The sequence below is a fragment of the Gallinula chloropus genome, assembly GCF_964237585.1.
Source record: "Gallinula chloropus genome assembly, chromosome: 13".
NCBI classification, from domain to species: domain Eukaryota; kingdom Metazoa; phylum Chordata; class Aves; order Gruiformes; family Rallidae; genus Gallinula; species Gallinula chloropus.
This window is the reverse complement of record NC_140098.1, coordinates 20,779,730-20,804,119: the sequence shown is the minus strand read 5'-3', so window position 1 is coordinate 20,804,119 and position 24,390 is coordinate 20,779,730. Positions and strand designations below refer to the sequence as shown.

General features: G+C 53.0%; 1 protein-coding gene across 3 annotated transcripts in view; it reads right to left on the bottom strand.

Annotated features, from left to right (window-relative positions):
• Window positions 1-2,363: 2,363 nt before the first annotated feature.
• WDR59 (WD repeat domain 59) overlaps window positions 2,364-24,390 on the bottom strand; it is a gene marked incomplete at both ends in the record, with an annotated part of 48,172 nt that continues 26,145 nt past the window's right edge. Inside the window, 13 exons of one of the 3 annotated variants that reach the window (XM_084269927.1) lie at window positions 2,364-2,599; window positions 3,524-3,666; window positions 3,884-3,990; window positions 4,933-5,022; window positions 5,116-5,263; window positions 7,008-7,120; window positions 9,597-9,678; window positions 10,759-10,892; window positions 16,897-16,953; window positions 20,334-20,487; window positions 20,606-20,675; window positions 21,953-22,109; window positions 23,525-23,620. In XM_084269927.1, the coding sequence (XP_084126053.1) occupies window positions 2,364-2,599; window positions 3,524-3,666; window positions 3,884-3,990; window positions 4,933-5,022; window positions 5,116-5,263; window positions 7,008-7,120; window positions 9,597-9,678; window positions 10,759-10,892; window positions 16,897-16,953; window positions 20,334-20,487; window positions 20,606-20,675; window positions 21,953-22,109; window positions 23,525-23,620 (1,587 nt within the window). Of the gene's footprint in view, window positions 2,600-3,523; window positions 3,667-3,883; window positions 4,011-4,932; window positions 5,023-5,115; window positions 5,264-7,007; window positions 7,121-9,596; window positions 9,679-10,758; window positions 10,893-16,896; window positions 16,954-20,333; window positions 20,488-20,605; window positions 20,676-21,952; window positions 22,110-23,524; window positions 23,621-24,390 lie in introns of all 3 variants that reach the window. The other 2 variants (XM_084269925.1, XM_084269926.1) reach the window with 2 other exon arrangements.

Here is a 24,390-nt window from a genome sequence, read left to right as displayed (position 1 = left end):
AAGTCGTTTCAGGGAGTGGGTGGGTAAGGGGACACACAGCTTTGGGGAGGGGAGGTGGCAAAGCAGCTGGAGGGGCTGGTGTGGGTCGGTGGGGCAGCGACACATGGTGTTCCTGCAGCTTTATCCCTGACAAGGGGCTGTGGGATGCAGTGAAGGTGCCGCGTTCCTCTCCAGGCAGGTGAGAATAAACCATCCCTGTTTGCTTCGCAACAGTCATCCCTGTGTTGGGCAAGACCACTCCCAAAAGCAACCACCACACACACACACACACACACACAGGCTGCAGGGTGTGAGACAACTGCCCGCAGCGTCCGGGAAGAAATTCCACCTCCCTCCACGGGGTTGCACAAACAGCTGCAGCGGGAGCTTTTCCGCCTTCCTCCGGAGCACCAGCCGCGCTCCGCCCGGGAGTTACTGCGATGCTGTGGAGATAGGCTGTAATGAAGCCTAATGACACACAGAGAAGGCCACGGTCTGCCTGCCTGTCACCTTCAAATAACAAGGCTCCTTTCCCTTCCAGCTCACACGCGCAGGGAAATGAGGGCTCTTTCCCAGCCGCATGGCTGTCACGTAGGAAAGTGGAGGGCGGGAGCCCTCTCCCTGCGGCTTTCGGCAGAGAGCACCCTCGCCTGAGGGCCAGCGTGGCACCCATCGCGGCGCCGGGGAGGACCTGGGAGCGCTTCCCTGCCTGTGTGCGTGCTGGGGGGGTGGTCGGATGCTTCCCCCTGGGGGGCTTCCCCGAAGCAGGGGACATGGGGTTTGGTTTGCCCGGAGCTCAGACAACACCTCGGCTTCGTTTTCGCAAGAGCCACATCGTAACCCGCGGGTAGTTCCCAAGCCGGCGTGGCATCGTCCTGGCATCGTCCTGGCATGGACATGGCTGCTGCAGGAACCAAGACTGGGGAGGAGAAGAGACCTGTGGTAGCTGGGGGGGGGCTAACTGGCCCCTAGGAGGGTCGGGCAGCCCCCCCCAGCTACCACAGGTCTCTTGTCCCATCGGACACGAGCCTCCCACAGCTACCACAGGTCTCTCATCCCATCGGACACGAGGATCCAGAGCAGGATGGGGTGAGGGCCATGGGGTGGGACAGTGGGAGGGGGAGCTGCTGGGGGGGCTCCCCACGAAGGCAGAAGGAGCAGAGTGACACCACTTCTCTCAGCACAGTGCTTACAAAAATAACTTTAATCTGGTTCAGATACACCCCGTGTTTCTCTTCTGCAGCCCGAATCGACGAAGGGCGCACGCACAACCATGCAGGTGTCGCCGGGATGGGAGCACCTGGCCCCAGGTGGATCAATCTGGTACACTCTCCCCTTGAAGCTCCACGAGGAGAAAAGGCACAAAACCTTTTGCCTCAGTGAATCCCATTCACCACCACCACCACCCCAAAAGCCCAGTTTCCACCCCCAAGAAATCTCAGCCTCCCCGGCATCAAACACTCTCCCTGCAGAGCCCAGAGAAGAGCCGAATGGAGCCGCAGGGAGCGAGCGGCCTCCTCGGGAAGGAAGCTGCAGCTCTCAGAAACACCCTCAGATGGCACCACCCCTGGAATAGCAATGTGGACCCCAAACGTGAGAGGCAGGTGGCCCTTCCCAATCACCAGGACGCCTCACTAACTGCCTGTCCCTGCCTTGTCAAAGTGCATCATTATCATCCTGCCAGAGGAAAGATGGGGGCACCTTAAGAGCAATGGTGCCAGAAACTTCTAGAAGCAAGCAACCGATCCCTGGGCCGCAGGGCTGGGCTGTTCCCAGACACCCCCCCAGCGAGGAGGAAGCCAGTTAGGATGTAATCCTGAAAAAATCCTTTGCTGTGTGGGGTAATCTAAGTGATGCCAAGAGCTGTTAACATACAGACCCCCCGATGCTTCTGACAGTAACTGGGAGCACAGTCCCCCAGCCATTTTGCTCCCTGCTCACCTTCAAACCACACCACTGCCTGCACCTTATTCCTGTGGTATCCGCACTAGGATGATGCTTTGCTCACTCTGAGGCACCTGGAAAGACGCTTCATCGCTGGAGCAGGTTTGGCTCTGCCAGGCAAGCTCTCCCCAAAGGAGGGATTTAACCCCACCTCCCCATCCCACCAGAGACAAGCCCAATATTCACCCCCCCACCCCTCCATCTCCTGCAGGACAGAGCCATGTTTCACAGCCTGGCATCCATCGCCAGCAATGGACACAGGGAGTTTGGTCAAATCAGTCCGAAAGCAACTTGGGAAGTGTCGGAATACTGGAAGCACTCGTGAACGTCACCGCAACGCGTCGCCAGGACATCCTGCTTCGGCTCCCCGCGGCGTCTCCCCCCCAGCCATGGCGGAGCAGAGCTGATTTGACGTGGCTCAGGACTGAAACACTCAGCGCTCAGAAGGTGCTCTCCAGCAGGCAGTGGCACCCGCAGCCCGTGGGACACACCTCCTGGGTGCGGAACCACTCCATCATGTGGCTGGTGTGGCCTCCGTGGCCGCAGGTGAGGCAGAAGTTGGAGGAGCCCCGCACGGCCACGTGGCAGATGGCGCACTGGAAGGTGAAGCCCTTGCAGATGGCGCACTGGGTGCCACGCACCTCGCTGCGGCAGTGGCTGCAGTACACGCCGAACTCTGGCACCAAGGGAGAAAAGGAGACCAAGATGGTTAGTGCTGCTGGTGAGAGGCAAACCTACTGTCGTCCCCCTCTCCCAAAGACACCCGCCTCCAGGCTTCTCCAGGCTGGGAGAATCCTAACAGAGGTCTGTTTGGTCTCCGTACAGGAGCAACGTCATGGGCAACCGGCTGGCTGATTCTCCCAATGGCTCTATAGCTCTTGGCTGGGAAAGGGCGTTGGGTTCCTAACTCAGGCCACACTGACACTGGGAGTGGAGAAGGAGGCTTCCCACTGGTCTCACCCACCTCACATCGCTGCCAAGTGTAACTAAGGCTTCTCACAAAGTACCCTCGACACATGAGCAGTACTGGCGTCAGTGTCCGTGGTGGAAGCCACCGGTTTTCAGTCCCAGGTGAGACAGCAACAAGAGCTGAGCAAGCAACCGCTGCCTCTCTGGTATCCCTCACCTGCTTCTCTCCTCCCTGGGATGGGCACCTTTCCCCACAGGCCTGGGAAGCCAGAAGCTGTCTGCAAGTGGCAGCAATAGGCAGCTACCCCGCTGGAAATATTTGGGAGAAATTCTCTATCTTCCTACTCCTGGGCTGCTCACCCCCAGGCAGAGATCCTGTGGGTCTACACGTGCACTGCATGGTCACCTCAGCCCAGAATCGGAGGTCAGGACAGCCCATGGGGAATAAAGAGCAGCCACTGGCATGGACAGCTGAACGCTCGTGTGGCAGCATGAGGATTCCGGCTTTGACGGAGAGCTGGTAGTCTGCAAAGCCCCGGAACCACGACCAGCAAAAGCCTTGTCTCCACCCAGAACCACAATGGGCCTAAATCCATTTGCTGCCAGTGCCCAGCGCTGGGCATCCTGATGGACACTCCTCTTCCCTGGTGCTGATCCCAAGCCCCCAGAGCAGAGCGGAGCAGGGGCTCACCGATTCCTTTGTGGGGATCCGGAGGACAAGAAACAAACTTGAGCACCTCGGCCCGCTTCTCCCGCAGGCCCCAGCGATAGAGGATTTCTCCATAGCACTTCTTGAAGTCATCAAATTGCTGCGTGTTGGCAGGATCCAGAAGCCTGGAGGAACAAACGGCACCGTCACGCGCCCGACAGACTCCCAGCAGCTCTGGCTCAATCCTCATCCCAGCAACGGCTCTGCAACCAACTCACATGGCTGCAAGACAATCGGGAGCGCTTCCCACGTGTTGCCGAGCCGCCGCTGCGTGCTAACGGGTCTGGTGTTCCCTTGCTCTACACTCAAGGGCGTGAGGAGCTGTGGAATGCTACAACCTACCTCTTGTTTTTCTCATGCTGGTCTTTCTCCCGCTCCCGGGGATCAGGATACGTGAGGTTTCCGTAGCGGAAGTCATCTGGAGAAGACTCGCACCAGGGAGTGGAGGCCTGCTCGGGGTCCTTGTTTGCTGCAAGCACACAAAGGTCATTGAGGCACGGCCTCCCCAAAACTGGGGTGGGAAGGGAGATGTGGAGGACCCCACTTTGCACACCCCGGTTTTCTCTGAGACACATTCCTTCAAACACCACCCTGCCTCGGGAAACTTGGTGCCAACTCCCACCCGCCAGCGGAGACAGGATGGGAATGGGGATCACTGGGCAGAGAAATCTAACGCGGAGGGATCCCTGTTGCTTTCCACTTTAATGGGTCCAGGGAATCGATCCCATGGAGTCTGCACAGGAATGTTATCCCTGGTGGGACCTGGCTCCTCTTCCCTAAAAAGGGTGGACTCTCATCACCCAGGGGCATGGAGAAGGCTGTAGTAACAGTGACAAGACACCACCAGCTCTGTTATCACCCATTCCCCACTTTCCCCGTGTCACCGATGCCTCAATACCACCCCAGAAAGAGAGCGCTGTGGTGTTAACAGGGCTGATGCTGCCCCAGGCCACACGTATTGCTAGGAGAAAGCACAGCACGGGGGTTTCCTTCCCTCCCACCCCCCCGCAACTCGTGGGGTTAGCTGGCCGATGACACTGTGAGGCCACCCTCGTTATGTGTTCAGCAATCTCGTCTCCCAGCCAGGCAAGGCCGGAGCGGGAGCTGTGGGTTAACCCGTGATCCAGTGGCCCAGCTCTGCTCCTCTGAGGCGTTCATAACTGTTTCCCCAAAGCCCAGTCAGACAGTGTGCAGGTGATGCAGGACTGTGGGATCACTGGTTACTGCAGTCCCTGCTCACTCCCAGCCATGAGTCGCATTTCCTTGGCCAAAGCCCGGAGAGCAGCCCAGGGGAGCACATCTGCAGTTCCAGCCAGCACTAACTCCCTTCCTTGCCCACCACAGGAGCCACCTGAAGCCTGGGCTAGGTAGGAGGGGGCTCCTCTGTTCACTACCCAGGTCTCCATACCTATGCTCCAGCCTCCAGTGCCAAGTCCAGGGTCTGACATGCTGGAACAGGAGCCAGAGGAAGTAAAGCTGGGCTGTTGAAGGAGAAAGGAGAGGAAATCATGTCATTTACTGGAGAGATGTTCAAAAGATTGGCAAGGCAAAGGGGAAAGAAACGGCCGTCGTACGTAGCGGCTGTGGGAGGCCAGGTTGGAGGCACGCTGAGGAAAGGGGCCAACTGAGTTTGGGCACCCCTGTAGCCTGGACTGGGCTTCAAACACGCTGCACAGCATGGCCAGGGTCTGCACATCGTGGAGCTGCGAGTAGTGAGCCAGCCTGGGGAACAAAAGGGACAGGCAGCGTGAGGCCAGGCACAGCTGGCTGGCAAAACCACCCAGACTCCGGGGCAGCTAATTCCAAGCCGGTTGCATAAACCCATTTGGGCCACGTTACTGCCCACAGGAGGCACGTGCAGGATGCGGGTGTCTTTCCCGACACACCTTAGAGATGCAAAGTCATCCTCCTGAAAACTCCTCTGGCCTTACAGGTGGGAGAAAGGTGAGAGCTCTGTGAATCCCACTGGCCCCATCACCCCAAGTTTGTACAGCTCCAGCAACAGTGTCCTCAGAGGCAATTTTAGCTGGGCGTAAAGCTAGAGCTATTACTTGGCCCCAGCCACAGCACCTTCCTGATGAAGCCCTCTACACACCAGCATCCTGCCAGGCAAAACACCACTCCAGGTTTTCCAGATGGCTACGAAGACTCAGAGTGAGGAAGAATCACAGAATCATAGGGGTTGGAAGTGACCTCAAGAGCTCATCGGGTCCAACCCCCTGTCAAAGCAGCTCCCCAGCTCATATTGCACAGGTCAGTGTCCAGATGGGGCTGGAATCTCTCCAGAGAAGGAGACTCCACACCCCCTGGGCAGCCTGTCCTAGGGCTCCCTCAGCCTCACTGGGGAAAAGTTCTTCCCCATGTTGGTACAGAACTCCCTGTGCTCCAACTTGAAGCCATCGCCCCATGTCCTGTCTCCACAGAGCACTGAAAAGGGGCTGCCCATTTCCCCCTGCATCCCATGCTTAAGATATTTATAAACATTAATAAGGTCGCCCCCTTAGTCTTCTTTTCTCCAGGCTGAACAGTCCCAGCTCACTCACCCTTTCCCTCACAGGGGAGATGTTCCAGGACCTTAATCATCTCCGTAGCCTCCTCTGCACTCTCTCCAGGAGATCCCTGTCCTTTTTATACCAGGGAGCCCAGAACTGGACACAATACTCCAGGTGGGGCCTGACCAGGGCCGAGTAGAGGGGGAGGATCCCCTCCTGTGACCTGCTGGCCACACTCCTCCTGATGCACCCCAGGATCCCATTGGCTCTCTGCGGGCACGCTGGGAAGCAGAGCTCTGACAGCACCCACCCTATCGCTCAGCAGTAGCCAGAGACCCACCCGGGTGCTGGATGGGGGGCCAAACGCTGCACCTCCTGCATGCCAAACAGACTTGCAGCTTCCCTCCTTGGCATAGCTCAGGCTTGAGAGAGGTGAAAGGGCCTGGAGCATCTCCCCTGTGAGGAAAGGCTGAGTGACCTGGGGCTGGCCAGCCTGGAGAAGAGAAGCCTGAGAGGGGATCTGATCAATGGTTATCAATAGCTGAAGTGTGGGACACAGGGGAAATGGCCAGTCTCTTCTCAGTGTCTGTGGGGACTGGACAAGGGGTGATGGCCTCAAGTTGGAGCACAGGGAGTTCTGCACCAACATGAGGAAGAACTTTTACCCAGTGAGGGTGAGGGAGCCCTGGGACAGGCTGCCCATGGGGTGTGGAGTCTCCTTCTCTGGAGAGATTCCAGCCCCATCTGGACGCCGACCTGTGTGACCTGTCCTAGGGACCCTGCTTTGGCAGGGGGTTGGACTCAATGAGCTCTGGAGGTCCCTTCCAGCCCCTGCAACTCTGTGACCCTGTGAAAAATACAAGCTGTGGCACTACTCTAATAAGTCTGAACTGATCTCTTACAACGTACATAGTTATGGAGGGTTTTGCTTCGGCAACCGTTCCCCAACCCCTCCCTGGCATCCAGACACCTACAAGGACTCCAGTAATTGACGTCCAAACGGATGTTGCGCCCAAGGTATCTCCAAATCTGGGTCAGACTTCGGTCCGAGACAGAGATCGGTGGCTACCATGGCCAGTGACCAAACCTGGCAGACAGGAAGGAAAAGCATCAAAGCCTACAATTAGTAATAAGCACTCTCCTGGGGCAGAGGCGTGTGACAAATTCACTGCAGATAATAACACAGCTTGCTTTTTCTTCTCTCCCCTGGCAGCAGGGAGCAGTTTCAGCCTCTGCGTCACAAATACCACATCGAGCCTAACGCAGAGCTGAAGCTTTCCCTGTCCCACCACCTTTGAGTTAAACTTTGAGGAACAGCCTATAATCTAGCAGACCTGTCAGGGTAGCTCGACAACCATATCAGTATCTTCTCCAAAGGGTTTCAGTCTGATTCAGCCCTTGGGTTTGGAGGTGCCTGGTGGCAGGTTTGTAGGAAAAGTGTTTTTCAGTTAGCTGTGAGGGTTGCTGAACACCCCTGCTCCTCTCAGCACAGAGATGAGCAGTTTGCCAGGTCCTACACCAAGAGTTTAATAATTTCAAGTGAAACTCCTCCCTCCTTTATCACCCTCTGCTCTGCAAACAGCTCCAACTTTTCCATCTTCTGAGATGGGACTGGTTTTTCTGCTGTGCAACTACAAACATTCCAAGGGAAAGCAAAAGCTCCAGGTCTGGCACAGAAAAAGAGCAGGAAAGGAAAAGGAGCATGGTGCTGGGAGGATTCAGCTCCTTGAGAGTAGTCCTGCTGAGAAGGACCTGGGTGTCATGGTGGATGTGAAACTCTCCATGAGCCAGCAGTGGCTCTTGCAGCTCTGAAGGGCAATGGGATCCTGGGCTCCATCAGGAGAGGGGTGGCAGCAGGGACAGGGAGGGGATTGTCCCTCTCTGCTCTGCCCTCGTGAGGCCCCAGCTGGAGTCCTGTGTCCAGAGCTGGGGCCCCAGTACAAGGAAGATGTGTGACTGCTGGAGAGGGGTCAGAGGAGGTCACGAAGGTGATTAGAGGGCTGGAGCACCTTCCCTAGGAAAAGAGGCTGAGGGAGCTGGGCTTGTTCAACCTAGAAAAGAGAAGGTTGCAGGGCAACCTCACTGCAGCCTTCCTGTCCATGAGAGAAGCTTATAACCATGAGAGGAATCAGCTTTTTAGAAGGGTAGATAATGGAAGGACAAGGGGGATGGAGTGAAGGTTAAGGAGGGAAGGGTTAGATGAAATATTGGGGGAAGTTCTTTACAGAGAGAGTGGTGAGGGGCTGGAATGGGCTGTCCAGAGAGGTGGTGGATACCCCATCCCTGGGGGTGTTCAGGGCCAGGTTGGATGGGGCCCTGGGCAACCTTGAATAGATCCAGGCCTGGAGGTTGGTGTCCCTGCCTGTGGCAGGGGGTTGGAGCTCTCTGATCCTTGGGGTCCCTTCCAACACAGACCATTCTATGATTCTATGATTCACATGGAGAAGTGACTTCAAAACAAGTGGCCCATGTACAAAGGACAGACAGGAACAGCAGCCCCACAGCTGCTCACTGGGAAACCAGAGAGAAAGGAATAGGAGAGCAACTGAAACAAGGACAGGGCTGAGCACAGGAGAGCGCAGAAAGGAAATGGGAACGGTGCCGCTTCCCACACCATGCCAGAGCCCAACTTACATGGACCCTGCAAGCCGAGCCATGGCGCCTGCTAGGAACAAGGCAGGCTGCAAGACAGGCTGGGGTCTGATGAGACAGGGAAAACAAAGCTGGAAACAGAGGTGGGTCACAGAAACCTTGCTGAAGTTATTCCACCCAAGTGCTGGTGCAACGTGGGCAAACCAGACAGCAACATAAGGCATTGATGAAGGGAAGCTAGACCTGCCTTCGGCTCTCCTGGGCTCCCAGAACCCACCAAGGAGCAAGACAGTGGTTTGGGGTTGTTTCTGCTTGGATCAGGCATGCCTGATGGTCCCTGCCTGGGACTAGGAAGAGCCACGTGCTCAGGAGAGGGGCACAGGCTCCTCCAGCAGCGCCAGCCCAACCCCGAGCCCTGTCAAATGGACAATGGCATGGAAAAGGATGGGCCACAATTGCCATTCTCCTCCTTCATTAGCTGCAGGTAAGTGGGCTGCCCCGTTCTGGGGCTGGCTCAGGCTCTCCTGGGGAGAAGCCAGCTGCAGTTAGCAGGCAGTGCCGGCGCAGACGAATGCTGAACAACGGGAATGATTATGTAAGACAAAAAAATCCCGGATCCAAATGCTGACAGCAGCTAGGCAACTGTGTGCACAGTTACTCCCTTTGCTGACTCAAAAGCAGGCTGCTGTCCTTGCTTTGCCTGCAGGAATTCCCAGAAAGATGTGCTTCACTCAGCTTGGCAACGGGCACAAACCAATTTGCTCGCAGCCCTGGGAAGGAATCGCACGATGCCAAGAGTCAGTGAGGCAGAGGCCATGGCTGCAGCTGTTCCTCAGGCCTTGGTTCACCAACCAGAGACTGGCTGGAGTCTCTGCTGAACCCAGGCAGCTGTCTGGGTATCAAGGTGACCACACAAATCGTTCTGGGGGTAGTGTGGCATGCTGAGGAAGAGGTTTGATTCAGTGTCGTACCTGTACGAGGTCCCTGCGTCCCACAGCCAAGGCGGAGGCAGCATTCTTCTGGCAGGTCTCCTGGATATTGTTCACATTCAGTCTAGAACAGAAAGGAGATGATAGCTCAGCTCTGGTTGGCATGTTACCTCTGAAGGTGGGATGGGACTGGGGGAAAAGGGGCTGGCAGCAGAGAGTAGCTCAGGACTTCTTGACCAGTATCAGCATGGCCACGATCCCATCCTTTCCTTTTCTATTCATCAGGGATCACTGCCATCCTTCCCTGCTATTCGTCTTCACTAACACACTGCACATCAACCTAGCTGGGCTTCACAGAATCACAAGGTTGGAAAAGACCTTTAAGATCATCAAGTCCAACCGTTCCTGTCCTGTGCTGACCCATATCCCTGAGCACCTCATCTACCTGTCTGTTAAACACACCCAGGGATGGTGACTCAGCCCCCTCCCTGGGCAGCCTGTTCCACATCTCAACAACTCTTTCAGTGAAGAACTTTTTCCTGACATCTGATCTGACCTTGCCCTGGCACATCTTGAGGCCATTTCCCCATGTCCCATCTCCTGTCCTCTGGCTGAAAAGACCATCACCCACCTCTCCACAACTTTCTTAGGCTCGATCCTAAGAAACACTGCTTCCAAGGAGGTACTGGACCGAGCTTGTGCCAGGACATCTCAAGATTCATTCTTGTCCCTAGAAGCTGGTGCCACCAGTTATGGGGTCCTGTTACCCCTCAGCCTGTTGGTCTGCTCTGACTGACCTGGAGGGAGACAGCAGTAACACTGCCGAGGAACAGCCTGTTCTTCACTTTAACAGGAGATCTGCCAGAGAGCCTGTACTGGTAATTTCTGTCTTTAGCTGATGATGAAAGCCTGAACCTGATGAAAACCTGAACCCAGAAACCTGATTTGCAGTGAGGATGCTGGAGTACAGGCTCAAACTCCACGCATGACACCCCAAACATCTTCTGTCATGCTTTGCAGATTTATAAGAAGACAAGTCTGCCTCTCCCAGGCAAAGAGATACAATAAAAAGGAAGCAGGGCAAGAAGAGAGGAAGAAGGTAAGGAAACACTCAAAGACATGTGCCAGCTGAGGTCAGGATTAAAGCACAGCAACACCAAAGACAGCTGCTCTCATTTAGGAAAGGATGCCAGCTCCTACTCACATGTAGAGCTCCCCCAGCAGCTTGTGGACAGGCAGCAAGCAGGAAATATCCTGGATAATAACTTTCCCGGCAGCTTTGATGGGTCGGTTGTTGGCATCTGTCCCCTCTCGTTTGCTTTTCCACCTCCTTGATTTCTGCAGAAGAAACAGCAATGCGTTACCAGGGAGGAGGACAGAGGGCTTCTTGGGCCAGGGAACAAAGCACTAGGGTCAGGACTAACGCAAGCAGCACCCAAACCTGCCTTTCAGAAGGCTCTGCGTTACCCTGGAAAACATCCATGACATGCCCAGGAGAACAAGCATCTCCATCTGTGGGAAGTGAAAAGCAGGTCAAGGCAGCGAGCTTAAGGTCAAACTCACTCAAAATGGTTTTGTGAGTTTCCCCTGGGGAAGCTGGTAAGAGAATACATCAGCATCGGGATGCCAAGCAAACCTGGACAGGTTTGGCAGGAGGACACTTCAATTATCGCTCTCAGTAGGGGTCTGGGAGCCCTCTGCACACAGACCACTGCGGACTTTAGCCAACATCAACACACGAGACACATGGGAGGCAGCTTCTGCTTGCCCTTAGCTTTGGGGCAAGCTGACAGCTCCAGAATTTCTCTTCTGGTCTCTTCTTTCCATGTTTGAATAGACCTGGGACAGGGCTCCCACCTCCTGCTTTATTACCAGCTTCAAACAGACAGCTGGCAGATGATAACGCAGGGCCCAAGCTTTCCTAGAGAAGATCCTTAGCTACCATGCTCACAGCTACGTGCAGCTGGCTCAGGACATCAGGAGAAAGAAGAGGGGGAGCAACACAAGGGAACAAAACAGAGAAGCCAAGATTCCCAAATACTCCCCGTGAAAGGCACAGAGGCCACCTCAACGCCAAGCTGCATAAAGCCACCTCGGCTGCACGAAACACCGTAGAGTATTTGGCTGGTATCCTGGCCTCTTCCAGCTCCTCACTCCAGGAGGGATGCCAGTGTTGGGCAGCAGGACTGGGAGAAGGCACTGGAGCTGTGCGGAGGGAAGCGCTGGCTGCTGGCAGGGCTCCTAAGCGCAGGGAAGGATGCTTTGCAATGCTGCTCCCCTGTGGTGTGTTCCCTCACCGACACACAGAGCCGATGGTCCTACAGAGAAGCGTCTCCTGGTCGTACTTAGTTATGAAGGGTCTCCTGTGGCACTTGCAGTGGGCTTCCTGCACCCCTCTGAGGAGCAACGTGGTGCTCCTCAAGAGCAGGCTCCTGCAGCAAGGGCAGGACTCAGACCTGCAAGCTGGATCACCTCTACTGCGGGTGTCAGGCTGGCTTGGTGTGGAGCTGCCTTTGTCTGCGAGACCATTAACCCAGAGAGCATGATCACAGGCAAAAATGCCCGTAAAAAACCCCACATCAACCCTAAAACCTTAATGAATTCCTCCTTCACTGCCTGCCTGGCCCAACATGCTGAGGAGACCTTGCTGTGCTGAGCACACTGCTAGCACATGCCATGGGCAGCAATAAGGACATGCCTCTGAAGTCACTCTGGGCACTGGGTGATCTGAGGCTCAAGCTCAGGCTGGATGGAAAGTGAAGAAGATGGTTCAGACATCAAGGAGGCAAAGGTGGATATTTCCAAGGATGACAGAGCATCACCAGCTCCCCAGAATAAAGAGGAGTGGGGTGTGCATGCACCCAGAGGTGCCAAACAGGGCTGCCAGCACTCAGCACCATGGAAAAGCCGGCTGGCCAGAGCCTAATTCTGTTCTCTGCCACGTCCATCAAGTCCCTAATTCATCCACACAGAACCTGCCTGTGGTATTTACCAGCTACATCCCTCTGAAGCTGAGGAGCACTATGCTGTGGAAGATGGTGAGAAGGTGGTTGGGTTGGAGTCCAAACTCCCTTTGGTCCGTCAGCTCCTAGCCAAGGTGGCTGGGCTCCGGGCAGGCTATCCCTCTTCCTAAAACTGCAGTTCCTCTTTCCATACTGAAGGATGCAGGCTCTATCACAAGGTTCCCAAACAATAGTGGGGCATCTGGACTTCATTCCTCATCAGGGCATCCAAATGCTCTCTCCTATGTACAGCAAGGAGCTGCTGACACTGCCAAAACCAATACTTAGGCAAAGCTTGGGAGGCCCCAGCATGCTGATGCCCCATCAGGGCAAGAGCACAGGTACCGGCCTGGAAGGGTTACCAGGCTTCTCACAATATTGTCCCACCAAAAGGGATTATTTCTGCTGTGTCTGAGCAGGTAATCTGCACCCTGGCTTGCAGAACCACGTTCTGCAGGTCCATCACCACAGGTTTCCAGAGCTTGGCAGGTAATTTGGAGAGTGACTGGCCATCTCTCAATCACCCATAAAGCCAGACTCCCCCATGGAGAGGTCCCTCTGAGCCAGGCAGGTTCACTGCACCATCACTGGGAACAGACTCAACCTGCTCCTGCCCCCTGCAAGAGCGGACTGAAGAAGCCTCCCAACAGGCATGGCAAGGACTGGAAACACGGACAACACACACCACTTTCCACAGGGAACTCAGTCACTTGGTTTTTCGAGGAGCACAACAACAAATGAGGATGAGAATGGAAAAAAGATCCCACGAATGGTTTCACCCCTGCGGTCCAGCGCATCACCAGACAAATGCGGACACAAAATGTTATCAGAACCCCCTGAAAATTTGGACTCGTGACAAAATCATCCTGTTCTCTTCCTCTTACCACTATTTGCTGGCCAAAAAGGACGCCCTAATTCTTTACTGGTGCAGCTCCTGGAGCAGTGTCAGCTGATGGCCACGGGTCCTGCCAGTACGACACTTCCCTGACCACCACTTCCTGCCCCTTGAGCTGCCACAGAAGAAAACCCTAAAGCTGCAGGCAGCATCATGTTAAAAACATCTGGGGTTTTTTTTGGGGGGGTTCTTTTTGCAGTTCAGGTTTGCCTCACCTACAGCAACAAAGCGTTAAACCCCTTAAACCCATGCGATCAGAAGCATAGGAACCATCATGGATGAGGTAAAGCTCATCACCACTGACAGCAGAAGCTCTACTTTGAGACAAATAATTGCTGGTGCTAATTACAGGAGCAGCTCTCCACCAGGCAGCATTTAAGCAGTTTTAATAGGGATTATAGAGGGGAGGAGACCTGTAGCTCGGCTCTGCCTGGTCCAGGTCCACCACAAGCTTCCTCTCTGCCTTCTCTCTCCCCTCTTCTCCCAGAATCTGCCACTATGGCATTATGGAAAGGTGTCACCAAGGCTCACAAGCACAAGGGTAGAACAGAACACACATCTCTTCCTAGGGGATGGAGCACAGGTCACAAGGGGGAGCAGGGAACGTAACAGTTGGAGCTGAAGCAGGAATCAACATCCATGCAGCAAGCTAACTACTGACAGCTGAAGGTCAAAGACACTGGGCATCTGCACTGCGCCGTGTTGTGTGTGTCCATGTCCCCGCCCCATTTCTAGCTCTTTCTGCCGTCTACAATCCATGCCAAGGAGAACTATGTCTACCCAGCTGCTCCTGAGGGTTTAAGGAGGGGAAGGAAAGAAAGAAAATAGCTACAGCGCTAACAAATTAAGGCTCATCAGTCCCTCAGAGCACCAGGAGGAAAGAAACCAGAGCGTTGATGACAGTCATGGGGTTGGAGGTGACAGCGGGGAACAGCACTGAATAATGACTAAAAAAGCCAGCCCAGCCCGCACCTGCACTACCAAACCCAGGGCTGTAATTTGCTGCAATCCGAGGTGATAAGGATGGCAGTAAATGGGTTACATGTAGAAACAGATAGCCCAAGAATAAGCCACCAACTGCTTCGTAGCAACCACCGTCATCGCTGCACACTCAGCAGAAGTAGTAACAAAATGCTGCATGCCTGCGCGGAAAGGATGCTGAACAGTTTGGGGGGGGGGGTGTGGGGTGTGTGTGGGGGGTGTCTTTGGATCCTGCTGAGGCAGGCAGTCCCCTGAGTAACATCATGAAATGTGAAGAGCCTCTTTCACATAAGCATATGCAAAATTTCAGGGTTCGTGGTCTAAACTGGTGTTAGTAGGGCAAAGGGCAGGGCTGCGGCCAGAAGGGAACAGGCTCGATGCCGAGGATTAAGCTGCAACAAGGCATTTACAAGATGAAGAGTTAAACCTGCTCCAAGTCAGGCTCCAAGCTGCTCCCAGTATTTTACTTTTTTTTTGGGGGGGGGAATGAAACATAAAGCTTGCTGCCTCCCTGCAGAAAGCAACGCTCCTCTCTTCCAAACAACTGTCTATGGAGAAACTCCTCCACGCAGGTCACACAACTCTGCCTGGATCTTCCTCTTCCAATGAATCCACATGTATTATTTCCAGCATCGCCCACAGTACCAGGCAACTTCCACATGGGGCTAAGAAAGCTGAATCCAAATCGAGTGCCCCACAGCAGGAATATCTCCTTACAGCTTCCATCAATTAATACCTGGCCCTTGCCCTGCAGCACAGGCATTTCTGAAGTAAAGGGAGTCACTACCTAGAAAGGAGGAGGAATTATTCCTTCTTCTGGACTTGCTGAGCTCTTGCTTCCCCAAGCACCCTGAGCAGCACCAAGCTCTTCTTCCAGCAGGAAGGCTGGAAGAAAAAAGCTGGAAAGCTGGAAGGTCCACATAAATAATCCACACCTCTCTTGGTGCAGGCCAGCGTCTTCGCCTTGGGCACCACTGCCCATGTCAGAGGGTGTGATTAGCCTCTTCCAAAGGTTCCCCACAAACACAACCAGCCCTGCAAGGCTTGGACTATCCAGCTATCATTTTTAAGTATACACGACACAAAATTACACCTTCATCACATCACTACCTGCTCTTCCTTCCAAGCTGGTGAGTTCCTTGCTCAGTTTTGGTGCTTTCAGTCTGTTCCTGATCTGAGGCAGAACTTCATTTCTTTATTAGCTCTTTGCAAAAAGCTTTGATGGACTCAAGTAAATTACTTCTGGTTCCTTTCAGCTATTATTTGCCATGTAGTCTTAAGAGCTGTTGTAATTAGGAAGCCCTGATCCTCTTACACCAAGTTAAATTAGGTGTCACAGGATTCTGTTTTCTTCCCCCGCTGTCTTAACGAAGGACCTGAAGCTGTGAAAAAGCAGTTGTTCACACAGGCATTAAGTAAAACTGGACCTAACAAGATCATCTCTGAATTGAAATGGAGTTTCCTAAGCTTTTGCCTGTGCTCAGCAGATGAGGGATGAGATAGTTAATTGCCCAAATTTACAGCACAGCTTGAGCAATGCTGCTATTGTTAAGGTTCAAGATGGAGGGACGTGTGGACCTGACTAATGGAAAAAGACTGTCAAAGCAGTCATGGAAGGGCAGGTGCTGGGAGGAGGGAGCTGGAACGTGGCTGGAACCGCAACCACTCAAGCTGAATGGAGAGTGGTGCAAATCCATGGGTAAAGATAACAAATTAAGGAGAAATTCTACTTATTGCTCCAGGAAAGAAGGCTTTACAGTGCCCTGCACTGAGAACAGGCAGCTCTTTTTAATGAGATGACAGGTCAGCCACAAAGCCAGTTGGTTTCCTCCACAGCTCTTAAGCGATGGAGCACAGGAAGTTCCACACCAATATGGGGAACTTCCCAGTGTGGGTGAGGGAGCCCTGGGACAGGCTGCCCAGGGGGTGTGGAGTCTCCTTCTCTGGAGATATTCCAGACCCATCTGGACACCAACCTGTGTGGCCTGTCCTAGGGACCCTGCTTTGGCAGGGATTTTGGACTCAATGAGCTCTGAAGGTCCCTTCCAATCCCTACAATTCCGGGATTCTGTGATCCTCCCTCCCCAGCATGTCTTTTTCCTGTCTAGCACGAGTCTCATCAGTTCCTTGACAATGCACAATGATCATCCAGCTCCTCTGCAGTGCACACTCTGCTCCTTACAGGCTGCTCCTTCCTTAACACTGCAAATTCCCCCCGGCATCCTTTCCCAACTGTGAGGCCAGGTACAACAGGCATGTTGGAGCTCAGTATTTGTACCCTTCAAGCTAGAGTCTGCTCCCGTCTGCTTCCACGTGCGCTCAGCCTTACTAAAGCCCTGTGTGGAGCGCAAGTTCCCCACCTCTGTGCAGGTTACTCAAAGGCAGGCAGGTGGCATTTTATTCTTGGGCCCTTGGGCAGAAGACAGGGTTATATCAAGGACAGTATTAGCACAGCGCACAGTACCGGGAAGTCGTTAATTGCTTGTATGGACCAACGTCGCCGGGCAGAGCGAGGAGACATCTGTATGTGAAAAGGTTATACCCAGGAAAAAGGGAAGAAAGACACCAAGAAAATTAAAAGACAAAGGTAAATAAACTGAAATGAAACGTGCCCTGAACCAGCAGAGTAAAAGATACCGTCCCCAAAGGTCCTGTTACACAACCAACACTCACAAAACAAGACCCCCCCCTCCCCACCACAGCCACACACAGTTGTACTACACAACTTTACCCACAGCCTGGCAGGGAGAGGGCTGCTGTGTCTGCGCCCCGTGCCAGCCTCTGTGGGAGGGCTTCAAGCAACCATGAAGTGGAATGAAGCCTTCCACTTGGAGTTGTGTTACTGTGGTGGTGCGACCTCGTTCGTACTGTGAATCGGCACCAGAGTGAAAGACAACACCCTGGTGCTCCACTAGAACGAGCTTCCTCCTCCTGGCTGAAGAGGAAGGCAGCTAAGTGCAAAGTGCATTGTTTTTAACAGAGCTGCCCAGTGCCTCAGCACAGAAACGCTCCTGCTTACTCAGACATCCCTTGAACATCCAGCATCCTCCAGGACTTCACTCACCAGAAGCTGCTCTAACTGTTCCCCTTCATTTCAAACAGTAAAAGCCACGTGCCAGGATATTGTAAGGGACGCAGAGACCCTGCTACTTGGCAGGAAATCCCCATTACGGGTTGAGGAACTCATTCAGGATGAGTGAGCAACCCAATTCACTGACTGACTAAGCAGGATAGCTCCAAAGTAGGCTTTCATTGCAGACATGTCATTCTCAGCACAGTATTACAGTGATAAGAAGTGAATCTCTCGAAGTGCATTACCATGCGCTCACTTGAAAAACTAAACACCTTCTGTTACAGTTCTGTAGGAGTTAACACAAGAAAAAGGGGAAGAACTGGGTTATTTGTGTCGTGGGCAATGTACTTGAGGTTTGCTTCCTGCTGGAGAGCCCTGAAGATGGGGTTTGGAGGGGTGAGGCTGGCTGCAGGGCCCCACAGGAGAAGGGGGAGGAGACTGCAGCCTTGCACTGCGTGTTTCTCCACCAGGTCTCATGAGAGAAGGAGAAAAGGATTAGCAGAAGGAAGTTTGCTGTAGTGGAGAAGCCCACAGCCTGCTCTGCTGTGGGCATCATTGCTGCCAGCCCGCACTTGGCAAGCTGGAGAGGGCTGCAACCAGGGGGGCACCAAGCAAAGTCCTGTGAAGCAGCAGGTCCCAAGGCCTGCCAAGTTCCCCAACGGGAAGTGCAAGGACTCTGCAGTCACCAGTACGGCTGGGCTGAGCCATCCCCAGGACCCCACTGGCACGACCCTCTAACTGGGAGTGGGGAGGAAAACACAGCCATGGCTCCTTCTTCAAGGGACATCCCAGTTTGAAACACTGAGGGTATCACTATGGAAGGGATACAGCTTTTCCCTTCTGCTGACTACTATTGGTTAGTGGGGGGCTTTTTTGAGGAGTGAAGATGGAGGAAGAAAGGAGGAGTGTGCACATGTGAATAAAAAGTGAGAAAGATATATGTGTGTGTGTGTGTGTGTGTATACATACATACACACATTTAAATGAGCACAGAACATCCCAGTGCCAGATTGCTCACTAAGGAGACCTCTGCTGGGTTCAGCAGCTCCCCTGCCTTATGGGAACATGACGTGTTCCTTGTCCAGCAGTGGGCAATCCCATTTCTTTGGGAATGGTAGCAATGCCAGTCATTGCTACGTGGGATTTAAGTACCTGGTTATCACTCATTCAGGTTCAGGGCTCATATTGTACAACATGAGAATGTAACACAGAAGATTTCAGGGTTTATTTAATGCAAATACAAACCCTGAGTTTCAGAGCAAGGACCTAACAGGACTCAAGCGCCTGGGCTTTTTAAAATCCTCACCATGAAACAACATAAAAACACACAGTGCTGATCTAACACAGCCCATCAACTCCTGGAGAATGGGAAAACCTTTGCTGACTGGAAATAGCAGGGATTTGGGTTTTTTTTTTAACTATTTCATCTACAAGAACATTCAAGCTTGCTCCCTGCCAGGGCCCTTACAATTCACCCAAACCAGTGTGCAAGGAGATCACTTGGCAGGGGAAGGGGACGGCAGGAACTTCCCCTGCCTTTCAGCAGACATGGCTTGCACACACGCTTTGTTCTCTTGACTTTCCCCCCACCCCAACCCAAATCTTGTCACCATCAATATAAGGGCTGGGGAGACAGGTCACAGGAAATTGCAACCAAGCTGCTGCCACATGTTATTTTTAGCCCTGTCTGTCATATCTGAGAGCTGCGTGTCAGAGACGAGCACGCTGCGGAGGACAGAGGTAGCTCTTTAAATAAACTCCCCTGCGAAGACTAGAACAGCTTGTAATCCTTGCACCAGGTGGCACCACTTTTTCTTCTCATCAAAAAGAAGTTGAGGAGGGGGAACAACGCAGAATGGGGACTCAGAGTCTTCTGGGGTCTGTGTGGAGGCAAAGCTTGCAATGGGGAGAGGGGCTCTCCCCATGGCTGGTCAGTGGCATGACTAGCTCGCATCACGTAAGCGGGGAACAGTCCCAGAGGGGTCAGCTCTCACATCCAGGACAGCTGGAAAATTCAGACCTCTTATTTCTCAGGAAGGATGAGAGCTCAAGGCTCAGACAGTGGGCAAACCACTCCAATGCTCTGAATTCTCAAGGCTCTTGGAAACTTACAGTATCTTTGCAAATCCCTTCACCCCCTGCTGAAGCACCACAGAGTTTGTTTCTGAGTCAAATTCTTCCTACGGGATCTGCTCCGGGGATGTCAGGCCCTCAGCTACTTCAGAACTACCCTATGGCCACCCTACAATTACCAACAGGTCCCAGAAGAAAACAGTCCCACTCTCCCTCAAAGCCTTGCAACGACAGCAAGACCTACACCTAAACCAGAAGTATGTGGAGAGTCGTGTAGGAATGATTTTTGTTTAAAAAGGAAGTCCCAAGGGGCACACGTCCCTGAAAGAGATACCTGTAACAAGAAATACCCCAAGTATAACCCATAATCCTGGCAAGGCTGTCAGTAAGCTGCAGAGAGCCACAACCCTTTGCAGTCCATATTCATCAGGGAGTGCAGGGAAAAGCAGAGCTGCCTACATGTACTGATCTGGAGACCACACCTTCCTAAGTGTGAGGTTTTAACCCCACATAATGCTAAGGGAGACAGCGTAACACACTGGAGGAAGGCGTGATAGTCCATGTAGAGAGATAGCAAAGTAAGAGAGGATCAGTGAAGAAGTTACTCATAGGAGATAAATCCATTTTTACAGAGCTGCCTGTGAAAAGACGCCTTCGAGAGGAATACGAAGCTTCTGTTACTAGCAATGCTCACAGCTCTACACAGATCACTCTAAACTGAAGGGTTAGGAAAGACTTTGTGGCCTAGTACTTACCCTCTCTTTGTAGTAGAAGGAGCTAATGGAGACCTGCTCCTTCTCGCTGCGTGTCGGACTCCCACTGTACAAGCGTAGATTGCCCGGAGTCTCTGTGCGGATCTTCATTGGAGTAATGAGGCCGCTGTGGTACGCTGACAATGCTGAGAGGGACCTAGACACAAGGGAACACACTTTAGGGAGCTTACACCCACCAAGCAGCCATGGTATTCTCCTGCCTTCCCCCTCTGCTGTGACAGCAGCATGCTCCAAAAGCAAGGCAGGGTGCTCACCTGGGTGTGGGCTCCGTTGGGGACACTGCACGGTGCATGGTCATGGGTCTCGTGAAATACACCAAGTACCCTGAGGAGACAGGACATGGCATAAAGATCATGGCAACAAGGAGTAGATTACTCAGGGGTGGCTTACACGGGGAAACCTGGTCACTGAAGGTCTCAAGAGTCAAGGGCCTGGGTGTCTATCCACTACTCCAAGCGCTTTTCAACTGCAAGCAGACAACCAAGTTTCCTCAACCCAAATCCACCCCTGCAAAGCCATTCCAGAGTAGGTTTTGAGATGATTATCTTAAAAGCACCTTCTCAGGTGGCTTACACATGTTAGAGAAAAGACAGGAAAAGAAAACCAGCAACACACTCGTGTCCTAACCCTTCACCAGAACTCGTCAAGCTCTGACACCGCAGAGGCGAGCGAGGTGATGTCTGTCTACCCAGAGAAACCACCGCGGCTCGTATGGCTCTCCTCCTGGCAAGGAAACCCCCAGCCACCTGAAGCCAGCTCCAAAGTGCTCCCTCACAAGCCTTACCCCATCAGTTACAGCATTTTAAGCGTCTTCAAGCCACCCGTTCTCACAAGAGCGTCAGGACTTAGCAGGGCGTCACTGAGCCTATTCCATGCAATGCTACTCCCTCTTACTCCTGCTGGGAACTCGGTGAGGCCTGGACTGAAGGCAGCTTCTGAAACACGCTTGAACTGGGACATGCTCAGGTCTGGAGGAAGCATGCTTGCATCTGAAACAGTTCAGTGAAACTTAAGAGCTCTTCCTCAGACCTGAACCTGTTTTTTAGGGATGCTCTTTGCACCGCACACTGTCCTGGAAACCTGGACCTGACTGTACTCCATATCTCCCATTTAGGAGAAGTTCCCCCAACGACCTTGGAAAAATCTATTTTGGACAACAGAAAGGGTCCAGAATGAGAGAGAGATGGTTAGTAACAAGAATACAACTTCAGTAAGGGGTAAGTTCAACCCCAAATCACAGGAATTTTGTGAAGACTGAGTATCAGACTATGCCCAGCAGTTTAGATGCTGGTAGGAGAGAATGAAGTGAGGAAAAGAGCTATCCCCAGTCTTCTGTAACAGAGGGGTCTGAGAATGCCTCTGGCACATCACAAGCCTCAACCAGTCCTGGATTTCCAAATCCTAAACCCCCACATGCAACACCAACCACAAACAGACACTAACCAGTCTCATTTTCTATACATTTATCACAACATCGCTTCTTTAACACCACTTTTCACTCATGGCAGGCAGTGACCAAAGGCTCAGCAAGCGTTCCCCAAGACATTATTAAGAGGAGCATTCCCTGGGTAGCTGCGTAACGTATCAGCGATGGGGCTGACCTGCACCACAGAACCTGGCTCCAGAGGTCCGTGGAAATGGGATGTTAGAGTCCTGGTAGGAGCCATAGGCATTGGAGACGCGGGCGAACGTGGGCAAGGGGGGTGTTACGGAGTTTGACAAAGCGTAGGGATTGCTGGACGTGCTGTCCTCTTGGTTCTGAAACAGAAGTTACCCAAGGTCACACTCGTGCTGCCACAGGAAGGAAACGCAGCCAGAGCACTGGACGTCGCAGCGCCAAGCAGCCTCGCGGAAGGGGCTCGGCCTCTGAGCCGGAGCAGATCAAGCACAGAGCACGGTTATCGCTCTGGCTGCAAGAGGCACTCGCAAGCACATCTTATCTTTGAGGGAAGGGCTCCTCTGGCTGCTTGTCCAGAGATTTCTCTCCCATCATTGCAGTGTTGAAATGCAGAGCTTAAATTTGGGGTGAAACAGAAGGGAACTATACGGAAAATCTGACCTTGAGCCTCGATACATCTCTCAAGACAGGGAGCTCAGTGATGCAAGTGAGACAAAGCCTCCTTAAACAGGAATGCCACACAACTAGGGAGGGTCAAATACAGGAGAGGAAGGCAGCTAGTGAAAAATCCTGGGGGACCTGAGGCCTATCTGTAGGAATTTTGGCAGGAATCTGCATTTATTTGGACAAGGAGTACTACAGCTTAGGTCTAAAGGAATTCTTTAAAAGCAGCAGCGCCTCGCTTGAGTCATCAAATTTCCATACAATGGAGAAAGTTCCCACTCTTACAACATTGCTGCTGAAATCAGACAGAATTAAGCCTTTCCATGTAAAAAAAAAAAAGAGGAAAAAAAAAGCCAGGGGGAAAAAAAATAGCCCTTTATTTGCAATGAATAAACCAAGTCTCTTGGAAAAGAAACCTGAGGAGACTCTCCAATCTTTTCCTGAATGCTAAAACCACCCACTCCAGTACACTTCACCCACACACAGACCTAAATACCCGACCCCGGGATGCCGAGTCGGTATCACACATCTCTCAGCTGAGGGCACAGTTCGACTTGGATTTCTCAGCAGTAGGTTCCCTACAGAGCCTCAGCACGAGGCTTCAATAAAAGACTTTCACAGCTTTTTTTTTTTTTTCCTTCTTTCTTTTTAAGGGAAGAAAACAAAGACCCTAGAAAAGGACTAGCAGGATCTTTGACTAGAACTGAGGAGGATCTGCCACCACTTTCAGAGAAGAACGAATCCATCAGCTCTCAGAGGCCTCTTACCTTCTCTCACAGATGACAACCACTCCCAGAGATACACTCTGAGCTGGGAAGCTACCACACACCACCAAGATGCTCCAGTTCCCAGTCATTCCTGCTAACCTGAATGTCTGTAAGCACGTGGTGTTCCCCGAAGCAGCAAACCTTTGGGGCCTGATTTTTGGAAGCAAACCACCCCTGATCATCCTCTCAGTTCCCTTCGAGCCAGCCAGAGGTGCTCACACAATGCAACAGCCCAGCCCCGGGGGTCTATTTACATGTGGAATGAGGACAGACTCTCACTGCAGAGTTAGAAGCAGGGGAGAAGACAACAAACTAGGGCAGGCAGCCCACACAGATCTCCATACCACGACAGACTCCAGCCAGGAGACCAACTGACGCAGGCAGGGCTCCAGGCAGCTCTGGTTCCGCTTCACTTTCTGCAGAGAAGTGTCTTTCAGTATCTGGAATACAGACAAGATGCAGTTTGAATCACGGCTACATCCATACCCTCCCCATGTCCTGGTCTGTCTGCAGAACACCTAGAATGTCAGGGTCCAGAGATGCTAAAAGATATCCCATAATATCCACTGGAGCCACACCAACCCACTGGTGTGCTGCCTGCTTTGAGGAACAGCTGTGAGCTTTGATCAGAGGACTGAAGGTTCACCTCAATTCAGCAGGCTCTGAACTGGGATTTGGGCTTCTATACCACTGCAACCCATACATCCCACATCAGTTTGTGGCAAACTGAATCAGTTTTTTTTCAGGAAAGAACTCAAACTGACCCATTCTGGGCTCCATCAGGAGAGAGGTGGCCAGCAGGGACAGGGAGGGGATTTTCCCTCACTGCTCTGACCTCGTGAGGCCCCAGTTGGAGTCCTGTGCCCAGAGCTGGGGCCCCAGTATAAGGAAGACGTGGAACTGCTGGAGAGTGTTCAGAGGAGGCCACAAAGGTGATCAGAGGGCTGGAGCACCTCCCCTATGGAGAGAGACTGAGGGAGCTGGGCTTGTTCAGCCTGGAGAAGAGAAGGCTGCGGGGGGACCTCATTGCAGCCTTCCAGTCCCTGAAGGGAGCAGAGGAACAGGAGGAAATCAGCTTTTCCAAAGGGCAGCCACTGGCAGGACAAGGGGGATGGAGTGAAGCTAAAGGAGGGAAGGGTTAGATGAGATATTGGGGGAAGTTCTTTACAGAGAGAGTGGTGAGGGTCTGGAACGGGCTGCCCAGAGAGAG